This window comes from Hyperolius riggenbachi, chromosome 9 (assembly GCF_040937935.1).
Source record: "Hyperolius riggenbachi isolate aHypRig1 chromosome 9, aHypRig1.pri, whole genome shotgun sequence".
In the NCBI taxonomy this organism is placed as follows: Eukaryota; Metazoa; Chordata; class Amphibia; order Anura; family Hyperoliidae; genus Hyperolius; species Hyperolius riggenbachi.
The window spans coordinates 284914693-284933034 of record NC_090654.1 but is presented as its reverse complement, the minus strand read 5'-3'; the positions used below and the strand labels follow the sequence as shown (position 1 = coordinate 284933034).

Sequence of the window (18342 nt, the reverse complement as noted above, 5' to 3'; positions counted from 1 at the left end):
ATGTTTAGAGAGGTTTTCTAAACATGCCTAGCGTTTTTGGGAGTGTTTTTGTGTAGCAGATTACACATATTGTTGTTGTAAAAGCTGTTACTGAACAGCTTCTGTAACAAAAACGCCTGGAAAACCGCTCTGATCTAGCGTTTTTTCAGAGCGGTTGTCCACTTTCCTATACTTTACATTGAGGACGAAACGCTTCTGCAAACCGCAAACGTGCAGCAGGAGGCATGTTTGCGATTTGGAAAAAAAACTCAAACCGCTGGTGTGCTCCATCCCATTGAAATACATTAGCCAAGCGTTTTCACTGGCGGAAGCGGCTGGCGGATCGCTGCTAAAACCGCTCTGCACTGGGCCTAAGAGGCGGTTCACGTTCAAGGTGAAGAAAGCCCTGTAGAACAAGGAAAATACTTCCAGTGAAAGGTCTTGCATGGCTCACAGGGACTCGCTTTCTGGACTGCTTGCGCTCAATGCTTGCGCTCAGATGTGTGATGACATCATTGCATGCGGCAGGTACAGGGACTGCCGGGCTTTCAGTCACTTGTACACCAAGGCAGAGGCAGGCCCGCGGTCACATGGGGAGGGGGCAGGACAACAGTGCTACTGCATGGGCGGGGCGGCACTCCTGATTGGTCACGGACGCTCCGAGGCCTGGGTTAGAGCGGCAGTAAATAAATGCATTTTTGAGACTTTTAGTATAAATGGTGAATGTTTTCCATAAAGGCCGCTCTAATAAAGTATCACAGCAGGCTGGCCGTTCGGAACCAGCAGGCCGGCCAGTCAGCAGAGCCAGCAGGCCGGCCAGTCAGCAGAGCCTGCGGTCCTTTTGTTTGCGTGTGGTTGGACACTTTCAGCAGTTATTGTGTTGCGATGCTGAGATCTCCCGTCAGTCGTCGGCCTGTGTAGAAGCTCCGCTGGATTCCGGCTCTGAGGCGGATCAAGTGATTTGCTGACAGAGCGGAGGCCAGGGGTGATGATGTCATGGCTAATTCCAGCAGATGGCAGAGACGTGCTCTGAGCTCTGCAGCCTTGGTACAGCTCTGCTCACACTGCCAACAATGTATACACCTAATCATAATTTATTGCCTCTGCAAGGTGCAATCTTTCATATCAGTCTGCGCCCCAAAGGAGCTTGCAATCTAATGGCCTCAATTCTGGTAGGGTTATCAAACAAATTACCTTATGTGAGGTAATTTACCTCACATGAGGTAATGACATTTAGCAATTCTAGTAGGTTTTAGTCATGTTTTACCTCATGAGGTAAATTATGTGGTAATTCATGAGGTAATTTGCATTAATTTTACAGAAAATAGCTATTCTCATGGAAATTAGGGGGCATGTTAGCACATAATTTACTGATTAGTTTAAGACCTGCCTGTACCTGGAGGTTTTTAGTTTGTATGCACTTTTCAGGTTTTTAGTGGAGTACCTATTCAGGCTGTGTAATAGAAAAGAATAGGAGAATAAAACTCCAAATATTTATTGGATTTTTTTTCTATAACGGATGCTTATAAATATACTTTTCATAGGTTGCTACATGATCAAATACACCTTCCCCCCCCCTATGGAAGACAATGAAAGACTACTAAGACTACTATTATTTATATACTGCATGTTTACTGCTGAAATACCTCATGTTTTACCTCACTTTTATGCATTTACCTCATGTTTCAGAATTGCTTGAAGGTACCTACAAAAAAATATTTACCTCACATAGCTACCAGAATTGAGGCCATAATTGTACAGCGTGTAGCCAATTTGCTCTGGAAGGGACAGGTCCTCTTCCAGCCAATGTTTACATACATACATCCCTATTTATCATACAGCAAAACGTAACAACTCTGAACTCTGTAAAAAATGATTATTAATAACTGTAGTGTTGTCATTGTAGCGCACAGAGCGTTAGATGAGCACCTTGTGATGTGTTTTACCCATTACATCACTGAAAGTGGAGAGGGGCTATCCTCTCCTTTCATATGTAATGGCCAGAAATAGGATTTCTCGGAATAGTCCGTTAAACAGGTTTTCCGAGTTACCGGTCTGACAGGTTTGCAGGACCACGGCGTTTGTTTGCGGTAAACAGACGTGAGAACTGTCAGAGACTGAGCCAGGCCGGATTATACCTGATGCCCTCGGGGAATGTTACAGAACCACAATCTGCAGTGAATGCCCCTTGTGGGACCAGCTTTACGCCAAACATACCGCTACCCAACATGGCAACAAATAACCTGTTCTATACAATATGCCTTTTATTTGAGTGTGCATAGGCTATTGAGTTGTCCATTGTGCCTCAGTGGGAAATTATCACACGTTTTTTATTATTATTATTTAGTGTTTATATAGCGCCATCATATTCTGCAGCGCTGTACAGAGTACATAGTCTTGTTACTTAACTGTCCTTCAGAGGGGCTCACAATCTAATCCCTACTATAGCCACATGACTATGTATGTATTGTAGTCTAGGGCCAGTTTTAGGAGAAGGCCAATTAACTTCATCTGTGTGTTTTTGGGGTATGAGAGGAAACTGCAGTGCCTGGAGGAAACCCACACAGACATGGGGAGAGCATACAAACTCCATGCAGATAGTGCCCTTGCTGGGATTCAAACCAGAGACCTAGCGCTGCAAGGCGTAAGTGCTAACCGTGCTGCCAGTGATTGTGTGAACAAGAGTAGATGTTAAGGGGCCCATACACTGGTCAATTTCTGCCATCGATTGATACGCTCAATCAGAAATCGGTTCTATCAAATCAGCCGATCGATTTGATCTATCTGACAGGATGGAAGATCTAGGTCGATCTGTTGCTGGCCGCAGATCGATGGCCCACAGAGCTGCATTGGATCTAATGGTACAATAATGCATTTAGATCGATTTTCAATCGATTTCCAATAGATTTCATTCTGAAATCTATTGGAAACCTGTTCCTAGTGTGTGCCACACATCAGATTGCATCCTGTCAGATTCGTCTTGTCAGCATCTGACAGAAATCTATCTGATGGTCGAATCTGCTACAAATCTATCAGTGTATGGCCACCTAGAAATGTGTTGACAGAGTTCTGGTGATGATGAGAAACATTTGAACAATCCTTATTGGTTGCTGTGACTACCTCAAAAGCCTATCAATTCATAACTGGCTTATTGACGTTCAAATCCTTGCTCATTCTGGGCCCTGGATGCCTGAAGGATTTCTTGCAACTACATCACAGCCCCCACAACCTCATAGCAAAAGCATCTAATAACTTGTTCACCCCCAGAGTCCCTCTCAAACCCTTGGGAGCCAGAGCCTTATATCATGCTGCCCCTACACTTTGGAACTCTGTGCCACACCCAATTAGGTCAGCTCCAACTCTGGAAGTCCAAACTGAAAAGCTACCTGTTTAGTCTGGCATTTACGATTAACCTACAAAGAGTATTTCCCTCATTTTTCACTTCTTTTTGTCTTTCAGGAAGAATGGCCGATGACGATTTTTCGGTAAGTTGGAATTTTGCTTTCTGTTTTAGTATTTGATCTAGATAACAAAAACAAAAAAAGAAAGTCATGCCAAGCGTTTGGCGATGCTCTGAAGTTCCACCACTTCCCTTCCCTTCCCTTGTTCCATTGTCTGTCAGTTTAAATTTGGTGGGCAGCAGTTTTCAGACAAGTACTTCAGTTTCCTCCCCCCTCCTCCCCCCACAGGAGTAAACCTGAATGCTTGTGCAGGCTGGGCAGCTGTGCTCACACAAGGAGCTTTTGTCACTACGGTTAACAGGGCACCTTTTTTTTATCTCTAGAAAACTTTTATAACTTGTACAAACAACTTCTTATACAAATAACGTGAATGCAGTTATCCGGTTATCCGGTGACCCTGTAGTGAAAAGTACCCTGGGGGGTTCTTACCTCGGGAGGGAGAAGCCTCAGGATCCTAAAGACTCTTCCCCATCCTTAGCAGAGGCAACCCAGCGGTGGGACCCCAGAAAGTCCTTGCGCAGGGCACTGATGCGCACTGGTGCAGTAGCAGCTTTTCGCTTAGACACCAGCAGAAGTAGCCGCATCTGATCAGATCAGCTCTGTCAGATAGGGCTTGGCTAACCCGAACGGAAAACTGCTAGTGCACCTGTTTTTGTTATTGTTTTTAATGTTCAGAGGCTCTAGGCGCTGGACCAGACTGGCTGAGGACAGGTGTAGCCTCATTAGGATCCAGAGGCTTCCCCCTCCCGAAGTAACGACCTATATCTGCCCAACCTACATCTCTGACCTGGTCAGCAGAATTACACCTGGCCGCCCACTTCGCTCCTCCAACGACCTCCTCTTAACCACCCCACGCATCTCGCACTCCCATACCAGACTGCAGGACTTCACTAGAGCTGCCCCTATCCTGTGGAACTCTCTCCCACTGCCCATCAGGCTCGCTCCCACCTTTAACACCTTCAAAAAAGCACTCAAAACCCACTTCTTCAAAGAGGCCTACATCAACTCAACACTACCCTAATGCTTTCTGCCAAGAACTTCTTGATGCACCCCCTCCTTTTGTGTCACCACAAAAGGGCCCTCTCACCTTGTGTATCATACTTGACTGTGTGCACTGTACCCAGAATTTGGAACTGGTAATTTTTTACCACTACAATTCCATTTTATGATCTGGTATTGTACTCCTATCTGCATTGTGTTGTGTATCTTATTGCTATTACCTGTATTGTTGTTTCTATGGTCTGTTACCTGTATTGTTCTGTCACCCCTGTTATCATTGTCTGTAATCCTATTTATTGTACAGTGCTGCATAATATGTTGGCGCTATATAAATCTAATAAATAATAATAGTAAATTATTCAGGAAACCCACTTTGTTAACCACTTCAGCCTTCAGTGTCGTTTCACCTTATGCATCCGAGCAACTATCACCTCCCACTCATTCGCCAATAACTTTATCACTACTTATCACAATTAATTGATCTATATCTTGTTTTTTCCGCCACCAATTAGGCTTTCTTTGGGTGGTACATTTTGCTAAGAATTATTTTTTCCTAAATGCATTTTAACGGGAATATTAAGAAAAAAATAATTTTCTCAGTTCTCAGCCATTATAGCTTTAAAATAATACATGTTATCATAATTAAAACAGACTATTTTATTTGCCCATTTGTCCCGGTTATTACACCATTTAAATTCTGTCCCTATCACAATGTATGGTGCCAATATTTTATTTGGAAATAAAGGTGCATTTTTTCAATTTGCGTCCATCACTATTTACAGGCTTATAATTTAAAAAATTTATAGTAATATACTCTCTTGACATGCATATTAAAAAAAAAGTTCAGACCCTTAGGTAACTATTTATGTTTTTTTGTTTTTTAATTGTAATTTTGTTTTTTATTTCAAATTTTATTTGGGTTTTTTGGAGTGGGGAGGTAACAGGTCATTTTAAGTGTGTGTGTGTGTGTGTGTGTGTGTGTGTGTGTGTGTGTGTGTGTGTGTGTGTGTGTGTGTGTATATATGTATATAATCCGTTAGCCGGGCGCATCCTCTAGGTGGCGACAAAACTCCACCAGAGTTACATCTTTCCCTACTATCCATGTCGGCCTGGAGGGGGAATAGTAACTAGCGCCACCTGTTTTTTAATGTATGTAGATGTAGTTTTACTATTTGGCCACATGCAGTGCAGGAGGTGGTAGCATTGGGCATACACAGCGTTAGGGAGGGGGACTCGGCTCCCCTCTCCAGGAACTAGCGCAGCGGGCAGGGAGTCTCGCCTCTTCCTAGCTCCAGGGGACGGAGTTCTGCGTGATGCCGATCTCCAAAGCTGTTGACTCTACTTCCGCTAATCAGAAAAACAGCCGTTATTTCCCACAATGCAATGAGGCTCACATGCAGCAAACTGTCAGGACCATGGCCATGACATCACGCTGTGGGAGGGGTTTCACCACAATATCCGCCATACAGACCCCCTTGATGATCTATTCAAGAAAATCATTGGAACTCTTGTTCACGCCCATCGTGTGCTGTTATGTGTTCCCGCAGGTTGGAGGATGGATTGGGGAAGGCTCGTTTTTTCGTGTCTCGTTGCTGAGAGTCCCCCAATCCATTTACCAGTGACTATGGGCCTTTACTCTATTCTAATCTATAAGTTGTGTTTAGTCCTTTTTCCCGACATTCTTTCACATCCCATCTGCTGCCGGGATATGACAGAGCCCAGCCTGGCGGCAGAAGGGATCTGCAGTACATGGGGCCTGATCCACAAAGCCTTTCTTTTGTATTATCTCTCCTTGCTTAAAAGGACACTGTAGAGGGGTCGGGGGAAAATGAGTTGAACTTACCCGGGGCTTCTAATGGTCCCCCGCAGACACCCTGTGCCCGCGCAGCCACTCACCGATGCTCCGGCCCCGCCTCCGGTTCACTTCTGGAATTTCAGACTTTAAAGTCGGAAAACCACTGTGCCTGCGTTGCCATGTCCTCGCTCCCGCTGATGTCACCAGGAGCGTACTGCGCAGACACAGACCATACTGGGCCTGCATAATACACTCCTGGTGACGTCAGTGAGGACACGGCAACGCAGGCACAGTGGTTGTCAGACTTTAAAGTCTGAAATTTCAGAAGTGAACCAGAGGCGGGGCCGGAGCATCAGGGTGTGGCTGCGCGGGCACAGGATGTTTGTGGGGGACCATTAGAAGCCCCGGGTAAGTTCAACTCATTTTCCCCCGACCCCCTACAGTATTCCTTTAAAGCAGACCTGAACTCAGAATGTCCTCTCAGCTCTAAAAACTATGCAACAGCATAATAACCTTTAACCACTGAGGGGTTTTTCCCCTTTAGGACCAGAGCAATTTTCACCTGTCAGCGCTCCTCCCTTTCTTTCGCCAATAACTTAATCACTACTAATCACAACAAAATGATCTATGTAGGGACTTTCGCTAGCGTTTCGCTAGCGTTTAGCGATTGCTAGTGGAATAGGGCCCTAAGAGCCCATCACACGGCACCATTACAAGCTGCCTGGTTCCTGCGGCAGACTGCGCCGACACGGATACCGCCCCGACCGTCTAAGGCAGCGATGTTAAACGTCAGACACCTCAGTCTCGTCCCTGTTTCTGGACAGGAAGTGCATCCTGTGTTTTTTTTTTTTTTTTCTCTTTTTTTTTTTTTTTTTTTTCCCCCGCATGCGCACCGCACCGCTACCGCAAACAACTTTAGAATTGTTCAGTGTCAAGGCGATTAACCGCGACTTAATATAGGAAAGCGGAGGTAACGCAATACGTTTTGCGCATCAACCCCATGTGCTTTTCATATTTTAATTTTTAAGTTTAAAAAAAAAAAAAATTGTATAAAGCAAGTCGTACATGTAGCAATGATGGGCAGATTTAACCACGAGACAGATCTCTCTCTGATCCAATCTGATTAGAGAGAGACCTGCTGGCTCCCCATTCACCCCAGGCAGATTCCTGATCAATTTCATGCTGAGAACGTTCCGGAAGCAGCCTTGTGACACCACATCCGGCGCTGTATCCCCTAATGTCCCATGTGCTTCCCGCCTCCCCCAGGTGCCCAGTGCAGTATTGCAGGTACGGGATATCACCCTAATAGGCTAGTCTCACCCATAAAATATAAGTAATAGTAGAAAAAAGTATGGGGAGCTCTGAGCTGATGAAATCACGTGGGTCGTGATGAAACGCGTCACGTGAGACGCTGCTGAACACGGAAGTCCACCTCGGGACGATCACCCGTGCCTCCGCTTCTCTTCCTCCCCACGCACACAAGTTCATGCGCTATACGCAAGCCAGGCAGAGCCTTGAAGGGCCCATCCGGAGCCGGCGATACAAGTTATGAGCCACTACCTACCATCCGCATAGGTCACGTGAGTGTCAACGCTATTTGGAAAGCAGTGTGCTAGGGGTTGAGGTTAGACACAATTTGTGTCTGTAATGAGAGCGTACGCTTATTGCAGAGGCGTGTAGTATGTTGCATATACACACGGGTTGATATTCTCCAGCTGATTTCTTCCGTCGTTGTTCCGGATTTGGTTGTTCCCCTGGGCCTGAAGAAAACAATAATGCATGCGCAGTGACTATATAGGAGTGCACTCCAATTCACACGCTGTTATCCCAGATGTCAGCCATCTCCTTCAGTGTTTTTATTGGGAGGGTATATGTTATGTATGTCAGTGTGTGTTATGTGCCCATTGTCTTTTGATATAACAATAAATTAACAGATTTTTTTCACCAGCTCAGAGCTCCCCATACTTTTTTCTACCAGTATTGCAGTATGCATTTCCTGTCTGTGGCCGCTGCTGGATCCAGGCTCCATCCATACAGGCGCAAGCGTCCATATATGGTTGGTGGCGTACACGTTGGCGAGTGTGTGATGTCACATGCCCACGTTACTCCGACAACCACATTGGGCAGGAGTAAAAATGGACCGCAGATCCAGCAGCGGCCACGGACAGGTAATGGACACTGCACTGGGCACCTGGGGGGGGGGCACATTGGACATTAGGGGGGCAGCGCCTGAGTTTTCGTGTTCACTGCTCATTCCGCTATCTCAAGTTAATACCGCGCTTAGTATTATCACAATAAGAAAAATAGAGGATTGTCTCTTTAAAACGTGGAGCGCAAACAGCAAAAAAAAGTCACTTAACTTTAAAGTTTGTTGTAAATATGAGGTTGTCGCGCTGCAAACGTATAGTCCCAGACAGATGTAGCACATATCACTTGAGAGGATATTCCATCCACTGGCCACCAAAAGTAAACACTTTAAAGGAAACCAGAAAGAAGAAAAAAATTCATAGGGCAACACTGTCAGTTTCTGTAAATCCTTTCACCACTTTCACCAGTGGGACCAATAATCTTCTCTCATGAATACAGCACCTCGTGAATGACAGGCACCCCCCCCACTTAGCCCGCACTCACCCAGCCAACCTCTAGGATAAGGGGTATATAAATCGCTTTTTGGGGGTATTAGCTCCTTAGTATTGCAAGTTCCCAGCCTTTAGCAAGTGACATCAGCATCCACAGAGTTCCTCTCAGACCTCCAATCAGACCAGCACTAAAACTCAAAAGGGGGCGACCATAGCATAATACTGTTTTATTAAAAAAAAGTTTTAAAAACACATATTGCACTCACAAAGTTTCAGAGGTAACGAGCGTGTAACATATGGTGTTCCCGGGACACTGCTCCCACAGCATCAGCCTCTGCGAACATCAGACGCCAATCCGCGCCACCATTCAACCCAGTACTTCCTTGCTCCGCCGTAGGCTCCGCCCTACGTGTTTCGACTCATAAGTCTCATCAGGGGCTTCCGATTGGCTGCAAGGAATTCACTTAAAACCCTCCTGCTCCTCCCCTCATTGGTTAATAAATCCTCAAGCTGCAATACCATCTTCCATTCTTCATTCCGATATCGCTTGCCATTACCGGCACTCACCCAACCAACCACGGCAGCCCGACATCTTGCAGCATGTCCGACCGATTTAATGCAACCAATTTTGGCTCAAAATATTGCATCATAGATTGGGAATGCACTTAGCGGCACATATTTTCATCCGATTCTATACTAATTATCTCGGTCGGCTGCCAAGTTGCTAGATGTATGGCTACCCTTAGTATACTAAGTGAGGAGGTCAGAGTGAGTGAGTCAGTGTGGTGTGTACCCAGTGGGCACATCACTGGGAAATCTGTGCTAACCCTGGGTGGGGCCTTCCTCTGACCTCACAGCATACTCCATGTCACATGGCTCGGCTGCCACAGGATACTGGAAACATTCCCGGGAGATGATGTCACACGGTGTCTGCAGTTCTGTCAGCAGCTCCTTCGTGCTAGGAGAGCCGGTTCAGATGGACAGCTGCCGGCGTCCGTCCTCGTCGTTTATTGCCGGGATCCACCGCGGCCCTTACTGAGACTATTTTTCAGCGTCTGCAGTTCCGTGTCCCCCTAGGGACTCAAAACACGCTGGAACAATGCGAACCGACGCTGGCAGCCACCTGTCTGAGCTGGCGCTCTGTCCGATTGTGCTGCTCGGAAATTTATGCTGACACGCACGTGCAGTAAAATCTTGTGCTGTGAGATTTCCTATTCTTTTACACTGTGGGCGATATCTCCACAGCCACGCTGCCTACACTTCCCAAATTATGAGGGGAACCCACCCCCCCAAACTACCTCTGTGCCAAATTGCTGCCCCGAGAACCTGCCGAGATACATCAAACAAACCTATCTCGGGAATCCGCAGGGTTTGGTGGCTGCAATTTTGCACCGAGGTAGTTTGGGGAGTCCCCTCCGTACCCTCAACATTTGGGTTGTGTAGGAGGCGTGGCTACAGAGATATTTGATGCACCAACTCTAAATCTCCTGTTCCACCAGATTCCAAATCGCCCCCATCCGGGACTGCTGGTATACGGCAGGCTGGCTCTGTAGAGTCATGTTATTGATGTCACATTCCATCCCACCACCTGTGGCCTCAGCAGACATACAGATTGACCAGACCAGGCTATGTGTTTCCAGTCTTCAGGTGTCCAGTTGTGGAGGTCCTCCGCCCCTCGTAGCCTCAGCCTTGTGGCCTCAGCAGACATACAGATTCACCAAACGAGGCTACGCATTTCCAGTCATCCAGTTGTGGAGGTCCTCTGACCCCAATTCCCCTCCCCCCCCCCGCAGCCTCAGCTCTGTCTGTCTGATTCGCTGACAGGAGGAGGGGACCCGATGTAGTTCAGTTTTATTGCCAATGCTCTTCACAACAGCTTTAACCCTTTGCGGACTGATGTAGTTGAAATCTACGTCATGCTTGTGGCTGTAAGCTTCAGACACAACGTAGATTTCGCAACTACACCCGTCTGTGCGTTCCCACCGTGATCACGCAGACACGAGACCGGAGATTAAGCGGTCATTAATCTGGAGACGCGCCGATTGACTCTTAATCACGTGATCACTACGATTGCTGGTGATTAAGACAATTCACACTTGTCCTTCGGTTTCCCCCGACGATCGCAGCTCCTGATTGCCCCTTTAGGCATCCAGCCCCGTACTGATTGACGTACGAGTCCCGGCTGGATGATGTCATTATGGGGCTGGCTTCTGTGATGCTGATCTCTGGGGGAGGTGATTGCCACTAGACCACCAGGGTAATGTTTAGGGAAGGAGGGGGACCACTAGATCATTGAATAAAACCACAGTATCCAGTATAACTTCCGAGGTTGGCACTCTGTGGTAAATAAGTGGATTTTGGGTCGCAGTTTGGGCACTTGGCCTCTAAGTTTGCCATTGCTGCTCTAGAGCCTGTTGTACGTGAGAATCCCAAATCATCAGCAGTTAGGGCCCTTTTCCACTAGGAGTGTTTGCGATGATGAATCACAAATCGCTAGCGATTTTTAAATTGCTAGGGTTTGCAAAATAACAGGAATCGCTGTAGGTATTTCCCCTACCGCGATTCGATTTTTACAAAAGTGCAATCTTGCCTCGAACTATTTTTACCGCGATTTTGCAATGCAAGGCAATGCATAGCAAAATCGCGATCACGTTACAAAAATAGTGACAAGGCATAATCGCTATTGTTTAGCAATTGCGATTTCTAGTGGAAAAGGGCCCTTGCAGAAATACTCAAACCAGCCTGTCTGGCACCAATAATCAATCCGCAGTGAGAATCACCTTTTTAATCCCATTATGGTGTGTGATGTGACCATTAAACGGCACTATAGTGAATCAGGTATTTTTTTTTAATCAAACAAGCATGTGGTGGATTTATTGAGGGGGGGGGGGGGAGAGACAAGCCTTCGCCTTTAAAGGGGCACTATAGTGAAAAATTGTAAAATTTAAAATATGTGCAAACATAGACAAGTAAGTATGTTTTTTCCAGAGTAAAATGAGCCATAAATTACCTTTCTCCTATGTTGCTGTCACTTACAGTAGGTAGTAGAAAGCTGACAGAAGCGACAGGTTTTGGACTAGTCCATCTCTTCATAGGGGATTCTCAGCAAGGCTTTTAGTCTTTATAAAGATATTCCCTAAAAAAGGATTTAAACAATGATGCTGGCCAGCCTCCCTACTCGCTACAGTTTTTTGGCAGTTGGACGGAGCAACTACCATTCACTAAGTGCTTTTGAAAATAAATAAATCCCTAAGAATCCCCTATGAAGGGATGGACTAGTCCAAAACCTGTCGCTTCTGTCAGATTTCTACTACCTACTGTAAAGTGACCGCATCATAGGAAAAAGTAATTTATGGCTCATTTTACTCTGGAAAAAAACGTACCTCTTATTTGTATATGATTGCACATTTTTTACATTTTACAATTTTTTGCCATAGTGCCCCTTTAATAACCCAATCAGTGGACATCCCGTGGGCTGTGTAGTTGGGGACTAGTTTCTCTCCCTACAAGGATGACGTAGGAACTGAGATGGTACGTTCCTACCTTCCTCATCTCCCTCAAGCTGCTGCTGAATGTATTCTTCCTAGCAACGCTGCTCTCGCTTCTCCGAGGCCCCCTGCACTTTAGCAGGCTCTTCTGTGGACACCTGTGCGCATCCATCCACCACTCCACTGTACTGTGAATGTTTGTTATTTTTTTCGTGCACAGTACGCTGGAGTGGTGGACGGACAAAAACGGCAGTTACTTTTGATGTCTCCCACAAGTGAAGGTTTTTGAGCCCTTTTCACATCAGCAGCACTTTAAAAAAAAAAGCGCTTTGCTACTGTAACCCTATAAGAGTGTTCCCAGAGCAGCGTTCTGATTTTTTTTTTTTTTTTTTTTTTTTTTTTAATCCCAAATGCACTGCATGTTGCATTTTTGGAGCGATTCAGATTGAATGAATGTGCAAAAACACTCATTCATTAAAGAGAATCTGTATTGTTAAAATCGCACAAAAGTAAACATACCAGTGCGTTAGGGGACATCTCCTATTACCCTCTGTCACAATTTCGCCGCTCCTCGCCGCATTAAAAGTGGTTAAAAACAGTTTTAAAAAGTTTGTTTATAAACAAACAAAATGGCCACCAAAACAGGAAGTAGGTTGATGTACAGTATGTCCACACATAGAAAATACATCCATACACAAGCAGGCTGTATACAGCCTTCCTTTGGAATCTCAAGAGATCATTTGTGTGTTTCTTTCCCCCTGCATCTCTCATGCACTGAAGTTTCAGGCTGCTCTTTTCTTCCTGCAAACAGCTTTGCCCTTATGCAATTCCTCAGTATGTGAAAGCCCAGCCAGCTCAGAGGACGATTTATCCAGCTTGTAAAAGATAAGAGAGCAGAGAGAAGCTGCCCTAATCTAAATAATACACAGGCAGTGTGCATAGAGGGGCCTGGAAGGGGGAGTTCATAGCAGAACCACAACACTGAAGAACTTGGCAGCCTTCCAGACACAGGCTGACAAGTCTGACAGGGGAAAGATGCATTGATTTATTACAGAGACTGTGATAGTGGAAAGTGCTGCAGTAAGCCAGAACACATTAGAATAGCTTTTGGAATTTGTAGGATGATAAAAAACAGGATGCAATTTTTGTTACGGAGTCTCTTTAAAAAATCGCTAAGCGATTGCGATTTTGGTGTGCACTAGTCCTGAATGAGCTTATCTGTATCTCCGTACCAACTACACAACCGAAGGGCTCTTTTCCACTGAGCGGGATTCGATCCATATTGCAAAACACTAGCGATTTTTAACCCGCTAGGGTTGCTACTTTAGAATGGGAATCACGGCATTCATTTTTTTTTTTTTTTTTTTTTTGTGAAGCGCAATCGCTTTTTGGAGCCCCAGGTGCAGTCAATAACTTTGCTGGGTAGACTTATACTTGAGACAATAACAAAAATCCAGCTTAAGAGGGATGACTATTGGAGTCGACCTATATTCGAGTATGGGAAAAAGAGAGAACACCAAGAGCCCAATATAGTGTAGTATGTACAGGTAATGTATAATTGGAAGAGTAATAATAATTTAATACTCACAAACCAGGGTTACCAATTAGGCAACCACTGTCAAAGCAGGTGGGGAGATTGTTCTGACCCCACTCAGGATTAAAAAGTTGCTCTCTGTAGTAGAAGAAAGGGTACAACCCTCAACCAAGGGTGGGTTTGATGTAGATAATAGGGCAACAGAGGCGCCAACAGGATAAAAAAAAACACTAAAAGAACTTAAAGAAAACCTGTACTGAAAAAAAGTTCCCCTGAGGGGTACTCACCTCCTCTGGACCCTATCGAGGCTCCCCCCATCCTCCTGTGTCCCGCGGCGGTCTCGCTGCAGCCCCCGGAATGCACAGGCGACAAATCCGACAGCCTGTGCAATATTTACCTTTACAGGCTCCAGCGGGGGCGCTGTTGCGGCTCTTCTGACGGAGATAGGCGAAAATAGCCGATCTCCGTCGGGTCCGCTCTACTGCGCAAGCGCAGGACAGGTACAGGAGACTTGCGCCTGCGCAGTAGAGCGGCCCAATGGAGATCGGCAATTTTCGCTTATCTCTGTGGGAAAAACGGATACTGCGCCTGTGTTGGAGCCAAAAGGTAAATATTTACATCGCGGCCGCTCCGGGAGGATTTTCTCCGCCGCCATGGGACCGAGGAGGACGGGGGAAGCCTCAATAGGATCCGGAGGCTTCCCCCACCCGAGGTGGGTACCCCCAGGGGAGATTTTCATTACAGATTTTCTTTAAAAACCCATCTTGGTAATAGAGAAGGTAGTGGTGGACTTACCTCCTACAAACCGAACATACGACTGGATTTTCAGTCAAAACAATTTTGATACTCCACATAATTGCAATGCGTTTCGCGAGGTACAAACCTGCTTCATCGGGCAATAACCGATACGAGTAAACAGCATCTGCCAGTATCATCAATGCTGAGCGCCTCTGAATTTTTTTGTGAAGCGCAATCGCTTTTTGGAGCCCCAGGTGCAGTCAATAACTTTTCTAGGTAGACTTATATTTGAGACAATAAAAAAAATCCAGCTTAAGAGGGTTAACTATTGACGTCGACTTATACACGAGGTCAACTTGTATTCGAGTATATACAATATTTGTATACAGCAGGGAAAGGTGGCAGCGCTTCCCAAAGCAGGTATGTATGTTGCCACTAGGGGGCTCTGCACACCTCTGTGGGTAGTCATTCAGATGCGGCCTGGTCTTGGGATGTGCTGCCATTTCTCCCGCTATGATATTTGAATATATTCATATTGAAAGTGCTTTTGAGTCTGTTTGTAGAAATGTGCAATGAAATAACTCGTGACTTTTCTCTTTTTCTCACCTTAAGTTGGCAGATGCCTTGCCAGATAAAGGTCCCGCCAAGTCCCAGCCGGTCAGCAACCCCAGAGATAATCAGCAGCCTGGGGCCTGGTCAGGCTCCGCTGCCTGGGGCTCAACTCCCGGCGCTCCTCCTCCACCTGGCATCACAGCTTATGGACAAGGACAAGGAAGTCCGTATTCTGGAGGTGGAGCTCAGCCAACAGCACCGCCACAGACCTACCCATCCGGACCTCAGCCTGGAGCTCCAAGTGCTCCATCTGCACCTAGTGCTCCATATCCAGGTGCTGCACCGGGGCAGCAGCCATCTGCTCCGTATTCCTCTGGATCCTACCCAGGGGCACCTGGAGGACAGCAGCCAAACACCCCCTACTCTACTGGTCCTTATTCAGGTGCCCCTGGTGGACAGCAGCCAAGTGCCCCCTATTCTACAGGACCCTATGGAGGGACCCCTGCTGGAGGACATCAACCTGCACCAAATGCCCCATATCCTTCAGGGCCTTACCCAGGGGCACCAGCAGGTTCAGATCCTAAGGCATCAAATGCTCCCTACCCAGGAGCACCATCTTCCTCTTATCCCGGAGCTCCTTCTGGCCATCAACAGCCAGGAGCACCATCTGCCTCTTACCCAGGAGGTCCTTCTGGCCATCAACAGCCAGGAGCACCATCTGCCTCCTACCCAGGAGCTCCTTCTGGCCCTCAACAGCCAGGAGCATCTTCAGGGCAGCAACCAGGAGCTCCAACTGGGCCCTATTCTACAGGATCTGGCCAGTATCCCTACCCTGGTGGGATGCCCGGGTCATATCCCAACCCATCTGGCCAGCAATATCCAACTCCCACAGGTCCTTCAGGTGGATCTTATCCTTCTTCTGGCTCTTATGGTCAGTCAGGTCCTTCACAGCCAGGATCTTATGGTTCCAGCGCATGGGGGTCCCAAGGTGGTCAATACCCCTCACAGTCAAATTTGCCATACCCATCGAATCCCCAATTCCCAGTTCCTGGACAGGGAGCGCCATCATCCGTACCCTGGGGGAGCGTGCCATCTGGTCAGTGGGGACCATCAGGATCTTTTCCTGGAGCTCCAGGTTCGTACCCAAACAGAGGCTACCCCTAAAGTGGTCGGTCTCCAAGGGGCCCATTCACCCACCTAGTAAGTATATTTCCTTCTTAATACTTGTGTTCATATTGAAGAGATTTATGACCTGTTTCTTGTGTGTGTGTGTGGAGGAATGTCTGATCTGTTTGCTCTTTGGGATTAAATGTGTGAGGCTTTGAATTGGCTGAGATCATTTCCCGCCTTTTTAACACATGATCATGACCAGCAATTCGGAGACCAGCAAGTTCATCAGCTGATCAAACCGCACATTTCTTCATGAGTTCTAGAGCAGGGCTTTTCAACCCTGTCCTCAAGTACCACCAACAGTGCATGTTTTGTGGAAATCCACAGAGGTAGTTAATCAGCTCTGCTGAGACACTAATTACCCCACCTGTGAATGTTTGTGGTTTTCTGCAAAACATGCACTGTTGGTGGTACTTGAGGACAGGGTTGAAAAGCCCTGTTCTAGAGAACATCAGTGCCAGAAGAAATCCTGGTAAAATTGTATTATACACCTAACCAAAGTATAAAAGATATACTTACCTACATGATGTGTACGTTCTCCTGATATGTCCAGGATCCTTGATATGTTCGGCTTCCCAGAATTTATGCAAGGTTATAAAATTGAGAAAAATAGAGCTCCAGAAACCAAAGATAGGCCTCAATTCACTAAGATCATGCTGGAGATAAGGCAAGTAAGAGAGTTATCTTATCTCTTCATTCCTTACGTTACCTCTTCTGTAGTTAATTTACCTCCTCTGTAGTTATTTTCACACGCAGTTAATGAACAGCCTGTCTCTGGAGTTATTTTAAGGATTAAAGAGTTAACTTAAAGACAGAAGAGTTAACTTTAGGTTTGCCTGAGGTAAAATGTTTCCTGAATACTACATGCCTTATCACCATGGTAACAACTCTAGAAGAGTTATTAAAGACAGGAGATAAGCTTAGTGAATTGAGGCTATAGGCCTCAATTCACTAAGATTATCTCCTGTCTTTAATAACTCTTCTAGAGTTGTTACCATGGTGATAAGGCATGTAGTATTCAGGAAACATTTTACCTCAGGCAAACCTAAAGTGTACTCTTCTGTCTTTAAGTTAACTCTTCAATCCTTAAAATAACTCCAGAGTTAAAGACAGGCTGTTAATTAACTGCATGTGAAAATAACTACAGACGAGGTAACTTAACTACAGAGGAGGTAACTTAACTACAGAGGAGGTAACTTAACTACAGAGGAGGTAACTTAACTACAGAGGAGGTAACTTAAGGAACTCTCTTGACTTATTATCTCCAGCATGATCTTAGTGAATTGAGGCCATAGTCTTTATTGACAAAAATTGACAACAGATGTATTCAGTGGTGATAAATACATCCATCCAGTAACAAAAATAGGCGAATATGGCCCACCAAAGCTTTAGAATACTAAAAGGCTTGTATTCTTTCTTTCGGGGACAATGCTGGCTTGTTTCGGGTTGGATATCTATGGAAAGGACATTGACCTTCTAGAACGGGTACAAAGACCGGGAACTAAATTAATCAAAGGAAACTAAGGGGGTCTGCAGACTACAGTGGGATAAATCAAAGCCAATATGCTTTATTGATCGTCCTAGTTGTAACTACGACTCAGGGCAGATTCTGAGCCTGATGCATATCAGTTGATCCGGTGGATGTATTTGTTTTTTGTATGGAGTTTCTCAATAAAGCATACCGGCTTATTCATCACACTGTAGTCTGCGGATCCCCGTTGTTTATGTTGTGTGCCTTGGCTGACCAGGACCTGCACCAGTGGGTATGAGTTCATGGGGGTTATATAGCATTTGGATTTTTTCCTTGTTCTAAATTAATCAGAGGGAGGGAAGAACTCGCTTACTAAGAAAGGCTGGACAAACTGGACTTATTTTGTTTGGAATAAAGGCGACTGAGAGGTGACCTGATTAACATGTATAAAGACATCAGAGGGCAATACAAAAGCTTGGCAGATGAGCTTTTTGTCCCTAGGGTTGTACAACGGACAAGGGCCCATGATCTGCGTATGGAGGGAAAAAAATTGATATCTATTTAGAAAGGGGTCCT

General features: G+C 45.8%; 1 protein-coding gene across 1 annotated transcript in view; it reads left to right on the top strand.

Annotated features, from left to right (window-relative positions):
- The window catches only part of MAPK1IP1L (mitogen-activated protein kinase 1 interacting protein 1 like), a 40097-nt gene that overhangs the window by 12801 nt on the left and 8954 nt on the right, over positions 1-18342 (top strand). The window contains exons 2-3 of the mRNA XM_068254716.1: positions 3439-3464; positions 15186-16325. Coding sequence (XP_068110817.1) covers positions 3444-3464; positions 15186-16289 — 1125 coding nt within the window. The 5' untranslated portion in view covers positions 3439-3443 and the 3' untranslated portion in view covers positions 16290-16325. The remainder of the gene's footprint in view (positions 1-3438; positions 3465-15185; positions 16326-18342) is intronic.